Source organism: Cebus imitator, unplaced genomic scaffold (assembly GCF_001604975.1).
Source record: "Cebus imitator isolate Cc_AM_T3 unplaced genomic scaffold, Cebus_imitator-1.0 Scaffold46, whole genome shotgun sequence".
In the NCBI taxonomy this organism is placed as follows: domain Eukaryota; kingdom Metazoa; phylum Chordata; class Mammalia; order Primates; family Cebidae; genus Cebus; species Cebus imitator.
In genome coordinates, this window is record NW_016107361.1 from 3,962,648 (window position 1) to 3,980,958 (window position 18,311).

The 18,311-nt window shown below is 36.6% G+C and overlaps 1 protein-coding gene across 1 annotated transcript in view; it reads right to left on the reverse strand.

Annotated features, from left to right (window-relative positions):
* The window catches only part of MAN2A1 (mannosidase alpha class 2A member 1), a 170,003-nt gene that overhangs the window by 116,937 nt on the left and 34,755 nt on the right, over nucleotides 1-18,311 (reverse strand). The window contains exon 4 of the mRNA XM_017527221.2: nucleotides 12,379-12,550. Within this exon, the coding sequence (XP_017382710.1) occupies nucleotides 12,379-12,550 (172 nt within the window). The remainder of the gene's footprint in view (nucleotides 1-12,378; nucleotides 12,551-18,311) is intronic.

Sequence of the window (18,311 nt, forward strand, 5' to 3'; positions counted from 1 at the left end):
TGCCAGGAGCCCGAGAGAAAGAGGAATGGAAAATACTGTTCAATGGGTACAAAGTGTGCATTTGGGGTGATGCTGAAGTTCTAGAAATGGATGGTGGTAACAGCTGGGCAATGATGTAAATGTTGTAACGCTTCTGAATTGTCCACTTTAAAATTGTTAAAATAGTAAATTACATGTTATGCTTAATTACCACAATTAAAAAATAGACCCACTCAATTAAAAAAAAAAAAAAACAGCACAATGTGCATGGCATGCTATCATTTGTATAACATATATGCCTATGCTTTTATGTACACGTATATATGTTTTCCCATACATCTATTAAATAAACAAGAGCCTGGTCATTGTAGTTACTGCCTGTGAAAGTAGCTGGGTGTGGTGGCACATGCCTGCAATCCCAGCTACATAGGAGGCTCAGGCAGGAAGAAGTGGCAGTGAGCCAAGATTGCAACACTGCACTCCAGCCTGGGCAACAGAGTTAAGCTCTGTCTCAAAATAGCTTGAAGATAGTCATGAAATTTTATTTAAAACTATTTCTTGAGAACAGGTGCAGTGGCTCACACCTATAATCCCTGTGCTTTGGGAGACCAAGGCAGGAAGATCACCTCAGGCCAGGAGTTTGAGGACCAGCCTAGATAATATAATATTTCTACAAAAAAATAAAAATAAAAAAATTAGTCAGGCATAGTGGCATGCACCTGTGGTCCTAGCTACTCAGGAGGCTGAGGTGGAATATCACTTGAGCCCAGGATTTGAGGCTGCATGAGCTATGATAGCACCACTGTACTCTAGCCTGAGTGACAAAGACCCTGTCTCTAAAATAAATTAATTAAATAAAATAGAAATAAAAATAAATTTCTCATATGGTTCACTTAATAATTTCTGCCAAGTTTTAATAAGCAGGGGATATACTTTAAATCTTCCACTGTATAGTAAACAATACTTCATTCATAAAATACTCATTCAAAATAGGTTGAAAAATGTGAAAAAGGTTAAAGAATAAAATTTAAATGAAATTTAAAAACTCACTTACTACTTTGATATATGTACAAAGGGTTATGGTAGGCAGGGTTTTTAGCCAACTCAATTTACTTAACATTATACCATGAACATCTTTCCATATCAAGAGAGACACATATCATTATTTATATTGTACTGTATTTATTATATTGTATGTTTATGTTGTATTACATTTTTAAAAATATTTTTCATTGATACAATATACAATTACACATATTTTCATTCTCATAAATTTTGACAACTGTGTAATCACTATCCAAAATAACATATAGACTACTTCCAACAATTCAGAGAGTTTCCAATCCATGCTCACCCACTCACCCTGACCCCAAAAAACGTTCTGACAATCTGAATTCTACCACAAGAGATCAGTTGAGTCTACTCTCAGACTTCATAAAACGGAAATCAAACAATATTTACTCTTCTTTCTGGCTTCTTCTGCTTAACAGTTGTGAGATTCATTCATATAACTGTGTATTTCAGTATTTATCTTTTTTTTTTTTAGTCCATCACCTTGCTGAAGGACATTTAAACTGTTTGCTGTTTGAAGTTACTGGGAAAAAGTCTGCTATGAAAATGTCTCTACAAGTCTTTTTGTGAGCATGTTTTCATTTCTCTTGGGTAAATTCCTAGCAGTAGAGCCCCCAGATCACATGGTATGTATTTTAAGTTTAGAAAACTCTTTGGAGACTTTTCAGAAAGTCGCCCCCATTTTACATTTCCACCCGCAATATATAAGAGTTCCTGTTGCTATACATTCTTGCCAACTTTTGATGTTGTCATCTTTTTTATTTTAGCCATTCTAAAAGGGTTGGAGGCAATATCTTGTAGAAATTTTGATACACATCTCCCTGATGGCCATGCATTACCCAGTTTCTACACACACACCCTCGCCACCCACCCTCCCCCACTGCTGCTAATAAACATCTTTCAGGTGTTGGAACATGCCCTTGTTAATCCCTGGCCCATAATCACAATTCTCTTCTCACAACCTGGAATTCTTTCTACCCTCTGACACCTACTTCTTGACTGGATAGTTCTAGTCATCATTCAGGTTTAAGCTTGAATATCATTTGCTTCAGGAAACCTTCCAAGACCCCCTTCTTGCCTCTACAGAAGAAAACCCTTTATTGTAATACTGTATTTAATTATATGTCTCCTCTGCTCTTTTCTGAGGGCTGGGACCAAGTCAGTCTTGCTTACCTCCTGCATTCCTAGAGCATAGCACAACAAATACATTTGTTGAACGAATGGCAGAAGTAAATAAGGGAAAGCTTCAGAGATGAGGTAATATTTTAGCTGAGTGTTAAAAATGAGTCAGGCTGAAATTATCTAGTCCACAAAAGGAAAAAAAATAAAAATCCAAACTGAACACAGGCAAATTCCTAAGAAGCACAAAACAGCATGTGTCTGAGGACACCCGTGGCTCAGAACGTCTAACAGTAGAGTGTGAGGCACGAAGTGATTGGAGATAAAGATGAGCAAATTGGGAGGAATCAGACAGAAAAAGTCAATATGTGTCAGGCAAAGGAGACTGGCCTGTACCTTTTGAGACTGAAGCATCATAAAGCATTTTAAAGCAAACATGGTAGGACTCACATATTAAAAAAACGAACTCTTGATGAAATGGCTGGCACTTAAAAGTGGCACCGCTGGAAATGGAAAGACCATTTGGAGGTTTTCACAACAGTACGAGACAAGACCAATGGAGATGAAAAGCAGGGGTCAGAGTCTGGAGACACTGAAGAGGCAGAAGTCACAGAGCTTAGAGACTGACTGGATGCCACAGGGAGGGGAAGTAGAAAAGCAGAGCACCATGGAAGTTGAGACTATTTGTCCCCTATTTTGGGGGCAAGACTACCTGGCTTGGGTCCTAATTTCACTCTTACTAGCTGAGTGACCTTAGGCACTTTCCTTAACACCTCTGCCTCAGATTCCTCAACAGGAGAATGACGATGATAAAGTGCCTTAACTCAAGAGAATGCTAGAGGATTGGCTGAATAAATACACAATTGTGCCTGCCACACAATAAGCACTCAGTAAGTATTATCTCTTACTACTGCCACTAACTAGAGAACAAGAAAGAAGTCCAGGTTTGATCTTTAGATCTATAAGTAGTCCAAATGCCTAGTAATTAAAACAACAGTGTGGACAAGCATGCAAAATGAAGAAAACCAAGTCGTGTTCCCCAACACGAGAGAACAGGAACATTTGGGAAGTAAGTAAAGGAGGAAATCAGAGAGGTGATGAAAAAGGAATGTTCGGCAGCGCAGGAATAGACCTGAAAGTGAAAGAGCTCAAGGTCACTTTGAAGCCAAAGAAGAAAGAATTTCAAGGAGAATGGAGTGGTCAATATCAATGCTGCAAATCCTCTCTAAGGACTGAGAAAGTATTCAAGGGATGAATGCAGCACCTGAGAAGTCCTTCATGGCTTTTACAGGTATCCATGACATAAACAGATGCCAGCAGTTGAAGGGAATGAGAGGTGGAAGTACAGCAGCCTCACTCAAGATGAACTGGGATTGGAGAGGTAGGGCTAGACCACAGACTTTCTAAAATAAACGTAAACCACTGCTTCGACTATTAGAACTCAAGTTATTTTAGACCCTGGTGCATTGCTTTCAGTGCTTTGATGAAATGCTAAATATCTTTAGATTCTAAACTCAATCCAAATCTGCAAATGACTCTGAATATGACAAGACACACTGTAATTTCCCATTGCTCTATAAATTTTACAGCAACCTTCAGTTAAATACCATAAAATCCAACCTGTATTAAATGTATAATAAATTAGTCTGTATTGAACATTTATAGTCCAGTTTCTTAGAAAAAACCAAGACGCACATTAGTTAAGTTTGGATTCTTATTTAAGCATGTAACATCAAATATTTCTCTGATTTCAAGAAGCAAGCAGAGATAGTTAAGGAGAAGGTAAAAGGTTCACCAGGGGGAAAAATGTAAGAAGATAGTACAAGGACTACATAAACAAAGAATTTGCATTTTTGCCAAAGCACTGAAACCCAGCAATTCAGTGAAGATAAAAAATCTATACTAACTGATGGCACCATCCTCCCAGCACACATTTGGAACCCTTTTTCACCCTAAAAGATCCAGAAAGAGAAACTGGTCAAGACTTTGGTGAACACACAAACTGTTCTTAGGTTCTAACAACTCGGTGGGTTTCTCCACTCAACACTAGTCTCAATAGCAAGAGCAGATGCAATATAAAAGCTGTTCCAATATCTCAAATCCCAGAGAGGAACAATGAATATGTAACATGCTGGGTGCTAGTCACAGGAAATGCTAAGGCTAACGTTTCAGCTGCTTGACTCTCAATAAGGGTTCACATTTTGATGTATTATAAATATCATGCAGTATTTAACAGCATTTAGCCAAAAATATTCCAATGTGAAGCCTATAAAGTTGAAAAAAAAATTACTACATCAGTCATTTTCAAAATAAAACAAGTGTAGAAGATAATACACTGATTATTTAATGGAAGGCAGGTTCTTTAAATCCACTGGATATGTATTACAAGTAGGTACCATGATTATAATTGATTAGATTATTTCAGATCACACAAAAACAAAAAATCTAGATGTTGTTTGCATAGATCTCTCTTTAGCTAACTAGATTTTCACCTTTAAAAGCTTATAAAGTTGAATAACGCTATAGGGGGAGGGGAAAAGAATCAAACAAGTCACTTCTGGAATAGATTATGAGGATCATTTGAGTATGTTTCTGTTAAGTTCCCACAATCAATTGGTATTCTTCAGGGACAATGAAAGCTTATGTGGAACTCTGCTGGAATTAACAGGTTCTGCTTTGCAACAGCTAGCTTGCAAATTTAGCTGCAGATATTTAATCCATAGCTCATCTTCAAAAAGAAAAACAAGCCACTGCCTAAGCATTACACTAGAAGTCATACAAAAAAAAATCTATTAGTAATGCCACTTAGTACAAGCTCAGAATTTTAAATAACAGGAGCAAATCTAAACATCTATTAAGTTTTCCTCAGAAAACATACATTTAAGCAACTAACACTAAGAATGTTTTGTTAAAGTAAGTAGGCGGGGGGAAATGCTATTACCCTAGTTCTACAAATAAATGTAATAAGTAAATACAAGTGAATTATTATAGCTAGAAGGGAGAGAACGTTAGGAAATCCTGACCAGAAACAGAACTAATCTGGCTACAAAACCATTTTTCCTTCAAGCAAAATGATACCATTTAGGATCAAGCCTATATTCCAGAATATTTTCCAATGCCAAAAACAAGCTGTTCTCAGAGGGAGTCTGAGTGAGACAAAGATTGAGGACTAGATTCTAATCTGTAGTCCCCTCCAATATCTTACCATCTTATATCCTTAATATTGGACTGATTCATAAAATTGCCATTTTTGCATATCAGAAGCAGTCTAATATTGGCGATTTTATATGGTTCAACCTAAGAAAAATAACCAACAAAATAAGTAAAGAGAAAGGGAGAAAATTTGCATCCAGGTAGAGTCAGGAGAAAGAGGCCATCTGCAGGCCGTAAAATTGGCAGCATTTCTGACAGATATGGCACAGGTAAAACCGAAATATTTGAAGTATTGACCTGCAACTGCCCTGCATGAAAAATCAGCATGGGACCCCAGCATAAATTAGAAGATTCTGAGAGATTCTGTCAACAGCTCCTCATCTGGAGGGCCAAGGGCTGAAGCAAAGCTGAGTCTTGGGATAGATACTAATCACAGATTCTTCACCCTCATGGCTCTTGTGTGAGCCCCCTCTGCAGAAGCCTCTCTGCCCATGCATTGTGACTGCTGCAGAGGCAGTCTCCCTAATGAAGCCATGCTGGGAGGGAGCCAAGCATGGCTGGCCTCACTGGACCACAAGCAGCAGACAGCAGACCCAGTTTCCTTCTGAGGTGGCTGGACAGGCCACATCTCCTACCTGGCTTACAGGCCACAAAAAACAAAGCTAGATGCAGAAAGCCAGCCCGAGGCTCAGTAGCTTCATCAAAGAAACAGAAGGCCCTTTACAGATGGGGCAGTCATTTTCCAGATCTTCTCACAGCTCCAGCTTCTCTCTTCTCCCACTCATTTTCCAGATCTTCTCATAGTCCCAGCTCCTCTTATAACCAGGGCACCTTCCCCAACTGCTGATCCCTGATTCTCATATTATCTTCCAGGATGTAATTCTCCAACAAAGGAACTAAGGAGAGATCCTAAGTTTCTATCAGCTAGCTTTCTGGTTTGCAAGCAATACAAACTGACTCTGGAGACTGTCTTGAACACACAGAACTGAAGACCAGTTAAAAGTCCAGGCTTAAGAAAGAACTGGAGGAAAATGAGAGGTCATGCTGCAGGGAACACAGGGATCTTATCACAGGAAGAGTCTTGCAAATGCAAGGTGCTGTCAGGAATGATGAGTAATCATTCTCTGTGTCTGCTTCCCTCCCTCCATCTGTCAGCCCTCACTTCACTCTCTAAAGATTCAAAGCCCTGGGAAATAATATGCTGATTAACTGAGTTCATAGCTGATCTGTCTGGGCTAGGGCAACAAGGAGGAGGATTTGACTTCTCTGGGTGAGAGACAACTTCCCAAAAGGAAATCAGGTGAAGTGGATGCTGGTCAGCCACTAATAACTAATAACCACAGCAAGGAAACCGAAAGTATCTGGTTAGAAAAGAAAGGGATTCAAGGCAAGTTACATCATGTTTTGAGACAAATTCCAGGTGTGGATATAGCTGGTCTTCCTCACAAATTAAAAGGAGGAAAATACTTGAACAACAATACAAAAAGCACAGAAGTAAGGTTAGAACCAAACACTCAAAGCCAGAAAAGACTCAATACCAGAGAGTATTGAACTGAGGGGGTAGCAGGGAAGACTCCTGGGAAAGATCTCCCAAAACACAGTAAATATAACCAATTAAAAATGCATATGAAAAAGAGAGACTAGAGACACAATAACAAGGTAACTCAATTCTAAAACAAATGAAACAAAAGCAGTAGTGAATTAGTAAGTGCAGAACACATAAGCTAAAGAAACATTTGAATTGGTAGATGGAAATATTAATGAAAAGTTATATACTCTTGGATATATAACTTGATGAAAATTTAAAATTTCATAAGTGAGCACAGGGGAAGTTATCTTCAATGAAGCATTATGTAAGACAGCTTTTTTTAAGACAGAAGAGAAAAAAAAATTATAATTAAAATTTCCCATTATAGGGACTGAGCACAGTGGCTCATGCCTGCAATCCCAGCACTTTGGTAGGCTGAGACAGGTGGATCACCTGGGCCCAAGGGTTCGAGAACAGCCTGGGCAACATGGCGAAATCTCATCTCTACAAAAGATACAAAAATGAACCGGCATGACGGCATGCGCCTGTAGTCTCAGCTACTGGAGAGCTGAAGCAGAGGATCATCTGAGCTCAGGAGGCTGAGGCTGCAGTGAGCTGTGATCACACCACTGCACTCCAGCCTGGGAACATAGTGGGACCTTGTTTCAAAAAAAAATTAAATATTAAAAGAAAAATCTCCCATTATAGGAGACTTCAGAAATAAAAATTACATATGATACCCAAGAGAAACACTCACAGCCTCAAATAAAAGTTAAAAAATACCAATGTTTATTGGTATTTTAAAATGTGCTGGGCATCGTGCTAAGCATGGTGTTTGAATTAATTCAGTCCTCACAAAAAACAAATAAAATCAGTTCCAATATTATCCTCATTTGACAAATGAAGAAACTAAGGTACAGAGAAGTTAAATAACTTCCCTAAAGCCGCTCAGTAGATGGGACTTGGCAGAATTTGAACCTAGGCAGCCTGGTCCCAGTACCCAACCTTTAGAGCCATCAAGCTGACTGCCCTTCAAGTAAAAAGGACAGCAAATTCAAGCAAATGAACAACAGAAGATTGATAGTATAACAGTATTAATTATAAAAAGGAGAAAAGATGGTGTCAATGATGATACATACAGTTTACAATGAAGAAAAATAAATACTAGTCTAGGAGTACCCAGAACCTTACAGTCTCTGCCCCACAGGACATGCTCAGGAAGTGTCTGTTGGATAAATGAATAAGCTAATATAGAAGCCAAAAAAAAAAAGGAAAAAAGGGGAAAAAAAAAAAAAAAAAAAAAAAAACATAAAATACCCGAAAAATAAAAGTTGACAGGGGAACAGTAGCAAAAAATAAGTACAGTCAGTTCTGCTATAAACACTTGTTTTAAAAATGGGAATTAGTTCCAAAGTGATTAATTGTATGAGGAAATAAATTTTGCCTTGTTTATGCACAATTTAGTCTCCAAGAAACAGGAGATGAAGGTACAAAACTGCACTCAGCTAAACAAAGCTGTGTAGGGAATACACAAGGCACACACACCATAAACATCTACCAGCTCTCTGAGTTCACCAAGGGTTATAAGGCAGTCCTCCACATCTGCTATTCAACTTTCCAACAGATTTCGGATAACCTACTTGCCACCGCTTCTCAGTAATAACTTGAATCTATATTCCTTCCGATACATACCTCCACAAGCAAACTTTAGGTCTTTTTCAAGGTAAACTGGCATATTTATTTAAGCATTTTTAAAGCAATTTAACGCAGATAAAACTGGATTAGCATCTTTACTAGGTTTCCATCTTTTGTGTATGTCTACTTCACTAATGAAGTTTTTGAGTGCTGTGCCCTAACTGCATTTTTTCATGAGCCCTGTGGTTTAATATTGTACAGTTTTGCATAACATGATTTTTAGGAATGTGTATGCAATATGACAGCAGAACTGACTGTAAGACGATAAAAACAGCAATTGTAAAATACTGAATTAGCAGATACCAAACTCTATATTCTACAAACACCACCTTCTCAAATACCAGTAGAAGTTTCATGAACATTGATTACACATTAAGTCACAAAGAAAAATTCAAAAAATTCTAAAGAATAAAAAGTATACAGGCCAGGCGTGGTGGCTCACAAGGATCACTTGAGGTCAGGAGTTCAAGACCAGCCTGTCCAACATGATGAAACCCCATCTCTACTAAAAATAGAAAACATAGGACAGGCACGGTGGCAGGCACCTATAATCCCAGCACTTTGGGAGGCTGAGGTGGGTGGATCACCTGAGGTTAGCAGTTCAAGACCAGCCTGACCAACATGGTAAAAACCCATCTCTACTAAAAACACAAAAATTAGCCAGGCATGGTGGTGGGCACCTGTAATCCCAGCTACTAGGGAGGCTGAGGCAGGAGAATCACTTGAACCCAGGAGGAGGAAGTTGCAGGGAACTGAGATTGCACCACTGCACTCCCGCCTGGGTGATAGAGTGAGACTCAGTCTCAAAAAAAAGAAAGTATACAGTCCATACTCTATGGCCATAAGACATAAGACATTAAAGCTAGTTTAATATAACTGAGAAAAAATAGCACTTGCGAACTGAAAATTATTTTTCTAACATACTCAAGTCAAAAAGAAAATGGTTGTACAGTTATTGAATATTTAGGGGGAAAATACAATGAGAAAATAGCATATAAATTGGTAAAATGTATGTAGATTTTAGGAGGGTAAGGTGGGCAAAAACCAACAAAATTAAGTAAATTAAAATGAAGAAAAAAATCAGATTCCCAAAAGAATTAACAAAAAAGCAAAAATAACTACAGATGGGATAAATTCTTAAAATCAGAAACAAACTGAGTAAAACAGCTACAAAATAATTTTCTCAGAAAATATGAAATATTATTCATACTCAAGTAGTAATGTTAAGACCTAAAGGCCTAAAATTTTTTTTTTTAGAGTCGAGGTTTCACCCTGTCACCCAGACTTGAGTGCAGGGGCATGATCACAGCTCACTGTAGCCTCCAATTCTTGGGCTCAAGTGATCCTCCTATATCAGTCTCCCAAGTCACTGAGATTATAGCCATTAGCCACTGTACTTGGCAAAAATTTTTTTAATCTTAAAACTTAATTTTAAAATTCCCTTTATAAAACAAACACCAAAGCCTATGTGGTTTCACGAAACAGCTATTAATGTCTGAAAGGTTGCAAACTAGTGTATCTAAACTACAGACTCAGAAATTCTGATGTAATCTGTTTGGCTGTGTGTGTGTGTGTGTGTGTGTGTGTGTGTGTGTGTTTACTCATGCACATGTGTGCGTGTCCAGGGATATTCATCTAAACTGATAGCTAACATTTCAGTGTAAAATCTCTACATAATATTTTGGAATTCTAGCTTGTCCTGAGTAACTGGAAGGATATCCTGACAACTCTGGTTCCAGTGGCAGCACATGGCTAGGGAGGGTATGGCTAGCCCCTTTGGATGAGGTAGTTAATTCATCCCATTACCTATGGAAAATATACCCTTCACTTAAAGTACCTTCCTAGCCCAACCTATAAGCATTTTAAGCCTGCTATCAGGAGAGGGGGAGGAAAAAAAACGCCAATGGAAATTATAAAAAATCAATTATCCCCAAATTATCTTTAAACGTTTACACCAATTGTCATCAAAATCCAAAGAGATTACTTTTTTGATGGAGTATGAAGAATTTAACAAACTAATTCTAAAGCACTTTGGGAAAATTAAATGTTCACTCATTAAAAGAACTTTTAAATATAGTTAACAATAATGCATTGTATATTTCAAAATAACTAAAAGAAGAGAACTGCAATGCTCCGAACACAAGAAAATGATAAATGTTTGAGGTGACAGATATCCCAATTACCCTGATTTGATAATTATACACTACATGCTTATGTTAAAATACCAGATGTACCCCATATATATGTACAACTATTATGTAGCCATAATAACTAAAAATATATTTTTAAAAAGACAAGGAGAAACTTCACCGTCAGTTAATGTAATATATCATAAAGGCACAACAATTATAGTCAAACACAAAAATCCATGAAACAGGTCAAAATGCCCAGGAGCTAGTGCACATTTAAATATAATAAAGATTACACTTCAAATCACGAGAAAAGAATGGACTAATTCAATCTTAAGGACGCAGGATGGCAAAGTGTGCAAAAGAGACATCCTCTAGAGCTAGACAGCCTGCACCACATGGAATACCAGGCTGCCCTGTGACCCTAGACAACTCAGTGTCCTGATGTGTAAAACAAGTAAAATAATTGTACCTATTTCACAGAATTATTTAGAAGATTATCAGTTACAATTTGTAAAGTGCTTAAACAGATTCTAACACAGTAAGTGCTGTGTAAGTGACATTAGATAAATTAAACAATTCATTATAAGATAATTCTTAACTCCAGGGATACATGGAGTTCATAAAACCTCCCATCATAACATATTTTTTTTAATTTTCAGTTTTTTTAAAAGTGAATGGTAAAAAATGAAACGAGGAAGAAAATGCACTGTTTATTTGACCTCTAGATTGGGGAAAACTTTTTAAAACACGACAGCAAAACCAATATCTAAAGAAAACAGAATAACAGATTTGAGTACATAAATGTGCTAAAAGTGTGTATATCAAACACTAAAAGACTACAATACAAATTTGAGGAAAAATACAAGTTAAGGAATATAAATAGACATAAATATTCCTACAAATCAGTAAGAAAAAGTACAATAAGCAAGTCACAGAAAACTTACCCTGTATGAGAAAATACAGAACATTGTTACCAATCAAAAATAGAAATTAAAATGAAATTTTTCAACCATCGAATTGGCCGATGATTTCAAATATTCTATTGCTGACCAACAGGCAAAGAAACTGACACTCTCTATATGGAAGATTGAAAAATACACTAAAACAAACTATACAGCAGTCACTTTAATTATTTGCTTATAAAAACCTTCAAAATATTAAGCCGCTTTGACCTAGCAATTCCATTTGTGGGACAAAGTTGAAACATAGGGTATTTTTCCCCCAAGGCAGAGTCTCACTCTGTCACCCAGGCTGTAGTAAAGTGGCACTATCTTAACTCACTACAACCCTCTGCTTCCTGGGTCCAAGAGATTCTCGTGCCTGAGCCTCCTGAGTAGCCAGGATTACAGGCGTGAGCCACCATACCTGGCTCATTTTTTTGTATTTTTAGTAGAGATGGGGTTTCACCATGTTGGCCAGGGTGGTCTTGAACTCCTGCCCTCAAATGCCTGCCTTGGCCTCCCAAAGTGCTGGGATTACAGGAGTGAGCTACTGTACCCAATGGAACACAGGATTTAAACGGAAAAGTTTCAAATGGCTTTTTCAGGGATGAACCAAAATCAATGAAAATGGGATGTAAAGAAATATTTTAAGTTTCAGATATAAAGCTAAGAATTTTCACCATCTAAAAATTCAATACTTAGTTCATTGTACAATTAATCTTTATTATTACCAAATTCCAAAAAAAGTTTTAAAACAAACCTTTTAACAGCATCCTTCTTCTGAATATCTATAATATCCCACCACTTTGAAAGGTAAGAGATCTCAGACCAAATAAACTTCCTCCGTGAGTCTTCTTTCAGCTTTAGGACCATGTTATTAAAAATATACTGAGTCTTGTCTCTAAAGTAGTCATTGAAAGTCTTCAACCAACCTAAATCAAGACACAAATATACCACAGAGATCTGATTTGTACAGCTGATTTCAACTCGGTCACATTCCATTGCATTTCTTTCGACATCCTTAGAAATTTCATTCACAGAAAGACATATTTTTAAATTTAACAGGTGTTTTCAATTAATGAAACTCCATTTTAGTTGTCGTGGGACTCAGAAACACACTAATATTAAAACAACAAAAATACTCTGAAAACTGTATAAATTCAAATAGAAATAAGAAAAATAAGATAGAGGACCTAAGGCCAAAAAGCAGTTATTCATATCTAATAAGTATAGTATCTAATTCAATTTTTTATCTCTAGTTTAAGGAAATTTTTTTTGAACTTTATAAATCTAAACTGTGTTAACAAGTTGGCAGTACTGTTCTCATAATATGGAATCCAAATTTTTTCTTCTCATGCCACATCTAAAATTCTTCACCCATTAAATAAGTTAAACTAAGAAAAAAAGAGATCGCAAGTATAAAGCTAGCAGCAGACCAATAAGGTAATTATCACATAAATATGAATACTGAGAAGTAGAATTTTGCAAAAACTAGGCATTTGTTCCCAAAGGCTGTTCATTATTCAATTGCTTAGAAACACAAAGTAACACTAATCAAACAACAATGCAAACACAAATATGTAAAGTTTTCCAAAAGAGAATTGCAAACGTTCACAGTTTGATTCTCTGATTTTTCCTTTACTTTTCAAATATCCTGGAAATTTTATCTAAAGATATTTGCAATTTGGCTATAAGAAACATTTTTAACACCAACAGGTCCAAATATAGCGCCATAAAGCAGATTACTAAAATGGTCAAGCAAAAGCATACACAGCTACCAATTACACCTACTAGTGGCAGACAAAGTAGTTTTGCTAAAAAATAACCCGTTCCCATCTAAGAAATCTTATAGGGAGAAGTTTCTATAGATCCAGGCTGAACTATTGGTCTATTGTTTCCAAATTTACATGTGAGAGAATTAAAGAATAAGGGAGTACAAATGGCTGTTTCTTATCAATATATAGTTAATATATACACTATATTTGCTAGCAAAAAAAGAAAAAGAAAAAGAAAAGCCTGCCAGAAAGAGGGAAGGCAAAACTCTTTCTGATGATGTGAATATGAGCTTTTGAAAAGAGCACTGCAGCTATGACTTATTTATTCCTCTTGCTTTAATTGAAATCTACTCATTCATCCTACAATTATTTACTGAACAATTATGTACTGTCCCACTACGATGTGAGACATATGGAGGTATGGGCCAAATATTCTTTTTAGGACTTTCTTGATCTGGGGCACTTTTAACCTAGTTTGTCACCAAAGACTACTTCCTGTTTCAACTTTTCCACATTTAACTAAAAAAGCCTGTGTCTATTTTTAAAACCTCAAAGATATTTCATGAAATAGTGGTCTGCAAAGAATCCCACCTAGCCTCACAAAAGTACTAACCTGGAGCACTGCCCTCAGAGCACTGAACCAGGATCCACCTCTGGATTCCTAGGGAATAGCCCAGAAAACACAACAAACCCTTAAACAAGGTGACCTAACTCCCTGCTGACCATGCCAACACCACCAAGTTAAAACACAAGTGCTCAGAGCTGAGCCTGGAACATATAATATGGTACTTGATAAATATAAGCTGCTATTACTATTATTAATATTATCAATCATTATCATCATCGGCCTTTAATTGCCCTTTCCCCACATCTGTACAATTAAACCAGGTAAAGGGAAATAAAAAATATTTTGAAGGCCTAATTTTTAAAAGTATACAATTAAAACATTTATGTAAACTGCTCTACATCTTAAACATACTTTAGTTACCCAAAATTTCAGTTTGCACTGAATTCACTCTATGCCCTTGTTATGGACAGATCTGTGTCATATGCTGAAGTCTCACCACCTCAAAATGTGACTGTATTTGGAAAACAAGGTCTTTAAAGAGGTAATTAAGGTAAAATGAGGTCATGAAGATAGGCCATAATCCTATATAACTGACATAAGAAAAGGAGATGAGAACACAAAAAAGACCATGCAAAGACACAGGGAGAACTCAGCCATCAACAAGCCAAGGAGAGATAACCTCAAAAGAAACCAACCCTGCCAACACCTTGATCTTGGACTTCCAGCCCCCCAGAACTGTGAAAAACCAAATTTCTGTTGTTTAAGCCATGTAGTCTGGTACTTTGTTATGGCAACCCTAGCAAACTTAATCAACCCTAGAACAAATCCGCGTCATTACCATCCAAAAAGTAAAGATTGCAATGTGGGAAGAATTTATTTTATCAAGTACCAACATAATATTTAACTGAATATACTCTATCTACCTACATATTGTAAAACTGAGCTAAATTCAAATGTACATAAGTATATCTATTTCTGTGCCATGCTTTTATTATATACATGCAACAAGGACCATGTAAATTAAATGGTTCTGTTAGAACTATCGTCTTTAAGATAACACATATACCTTTTACCTAAATTTTAGCAAAGATCCAAACTAATTCCTAATTATCTGGCTACTAGCTAAAGAACTACAAAAAGTGAAATGTCTCCAAATTAATTTGATAATAAAACTCCAGTAATCTAGTATAAAAGGCAAATTTTTAAGGACTAATCTTTATGAAGATCAATAGAAGTTTTTTTGTGTTTTTTTTAAAGTACAATATTTATTTTCAACAGTTTTAACCTGTGATAAGTGAACCAAGACCATTTCAAAGAAGAGTTTATCATAAGAGTTTTCACAGAGGAATCACAGTGACTAAGGAATCCATTTGGCCCTCAACACTTCACTCACCCCTCAACAATCATGAGGAAAATATATCAAAGATATTCCCGTGAGCCACAATACAATCTCAGAGATGTCAACTTGAAAGCCTTTCAAAAAACTCATACTAATACCACCACAATGAAGCATAATTAATGAAGAATGAACTGAAAGAGAGCCTCTTGCAGCTTTCAGTATTGAGTAATATAACAGTAAATTAGCTTTTATTGCTCTGATACAATAATCAAGTATTCCCTTTTACACTGAATTGGTTATTTCATTTTCTAAATTACTGTAAAAACTACAATTGTATATTAACGTGAGACCAACCAGAAATACAGTGTTTTATAAAAAGTGGTAGGGGATGAATTTTTGTGACACAAAATTACATTCCTACCTCTAGATCTAATAATCTTAGGACACTGAGTTGCAAATTGATTTACTTAAAGTGGTCAATTCATAGCTACTTTTCTTTCTCTTGAATATACTTGAAAATTGAACCAGGCCTAGAACAGCATTAAGAATATTTTCAATTTATTCTTTTCTACTCTAACACTACTACTGCCCCATAAAAAAGCTAATAGCTATTTTAAATAAGTGGAGAAATATTTAAAACAAAGAGTGCCTAATTACAAGTTCCACAAAACAGGCATAAACCCAAATTCGGTACCACTATTAAATTTTTTTTAAGTTCTAAAATAAAAAACTCTAATAAAGTTGGAAACTCTATTGCCTATATTCAATGTTCATGAACAATTAAACAGCTAGTAATTGTTCACTGAGAAATTACAGTTTATTTTTAAAATTTTGAGCTCTAAGTCATAGGTTGGAAATCTAGAGACTATGTGGAATTCTGATGCTCTTCAGGAACATTTGGTTTTATTTTGTTCAAGGGCATACACTAAGTACCACCATGAGGACATGGACAAGAGGTACCTGGCCCTGAGTCCTGGATTCTAGAAGGACCTCCCTATTCTAACTATACCTCTTTCAACTAGATAAATCCATACAACAAACTGACCCAGAGTGTGCCCTGCCCTTCTGAGTACCAGAGTCCAGAAATCTGTCTAAACAGCCCCAAACTGGGAGCCTACTGGGACTCTTCTCTAAGTCTTTCCCTTTCAGGGCACTTAATCCTACAAATGGAAACCTCTCTAGCCTAAACAGTGGCCAAGAGGCTGTAGTTCGCAGGGGTGCAGACCTGGCAGCAGGATCTCTTAAGGTAAGGTCCCTCCTAGTTTGGGACAGGGCCAGGTTTGGGAGGAGAAGGCAGCTGGCCTGCCCCATAGGCTGGCTCTCCCCATACACACTACCACATTCCAATGGGGAACTAGAGCTAGAGCAATCTAAACCCACATTTGGTCTTCTAGATCACTGAGCTATTTATCCAGGCAAGAAGAGAAGACCTATTTTTCTTTAGTAATTTATTACTTTGATTTAAACACAGGGTATGTGGGCTTTCTGTGTACTTTGCCCCAGATCCTGCAAATTTTAGAAGCAGGCCTGAGCACACACTACCGCTCAAACTTTAAATAAGCCAATTTTCATGAATCTAACACCTACTGCAAACATACAAGAAGAGCAAGAGTTCAGTTAGTACTTAGTAAGATGAATGAAAGGTATAGCCAAAAGGACTGGGAAAAAAGTACAAATGCAAATTTATTATTTCAACTAGAAAAAAAATTAAAGATAAAAAATACAACACTATATGTTTTAATATGTCTGTTCTGATGCTAGCCTAATAATCATTGTCCAATATCTTTAAGTTTCCACAATGTTTGTATTTTAAGAGACTCTGTCAGCCCTAAGAAGATTAAAACTCCCATCCCTAAGAAAGCATGCCGCTCCACAAAGCACTGTTATACTGTTATGGTTTTAATTGCTATAATAATGATGTTTTCCTCTTATTTTTATTTTTATTAATAACGATTTTTTAAGTATATTAATTCCACTTAAAAGTTAAATAAGCACCAACCTTCAGGAAAACATGAAAAGATTTTGAATCAAAAATAATTATATCCAGATAAATAATACATTGGTAGTAACATTTAACACATGCAACTTAAGCTATATGGTTTTTTTTCCCATTTCAATGTGATAAATATTGTCAAATTTTTAAAATAAAGTTCACTAAAAACAGGAATATCAGCCAGGTACAGTGGCTCACACCTATAATCCCACAACTTTGGAAGGCCAAGGCGGGTGGATGACGAGGTCAGGAGTTCGAGACCAGCCTGGCCAACATGGTGAAACCCCCATCTCTACTAAAAACATAAAAATCAGCCAGGTATGGTGGCAGGCACCTGTAACTCCAACTACTTGGGATGCTGATGCAGGAGAATCCCTTGAACCCGGGAAGCAGAGGTTGCAGTGAGCTGAGATTACACCATTGCACTCCAGCCCGGGCAACAAGAGGAAAACTCCATCTCAAAAAAAAAAAAAAAAAAGTAACAGAAATATCCTTTGTTCTAATAATTAATTTTCTTAATTTTAGATTCAAAAGGTATATTTGCAGGTTTGTTCCATGGGTATACTGCATTATGTTGTGGTTTGGGCTTCTATTGATCCCATCACCCAAATAGTGAATAGTACCCAACAGGTAGTTTTTCAACCCTTACCCCTTTCCCTCTCTCCCTCCTTTTGGAATCCCTGATGTTCTCATCTAGCAATTAAGTTATTTTCTATCAACAAATGACCAACAGGTCTCTTCCATCACTTGTTAATCCTTCAATATTCAACTGCAACTTCCAGTCATATATTTAAGGCGTAATACACAATCTTAAATGGCATTATTACTCAAATATGCTGCTAATTTTAATTCCAACATTTCTATTATAAGTTAAGCTTGCTTTTCCTCCCTGATAAACTGTGAAAAACTTTTAATTAACGTTCTGGTTTATTCATTCAAACATGTACCTTGCATCTAATAAGGCCACAGCAATAAAGCAAAGCTAAATGAAAACAGAATCAACAGTGAAAATATGAAC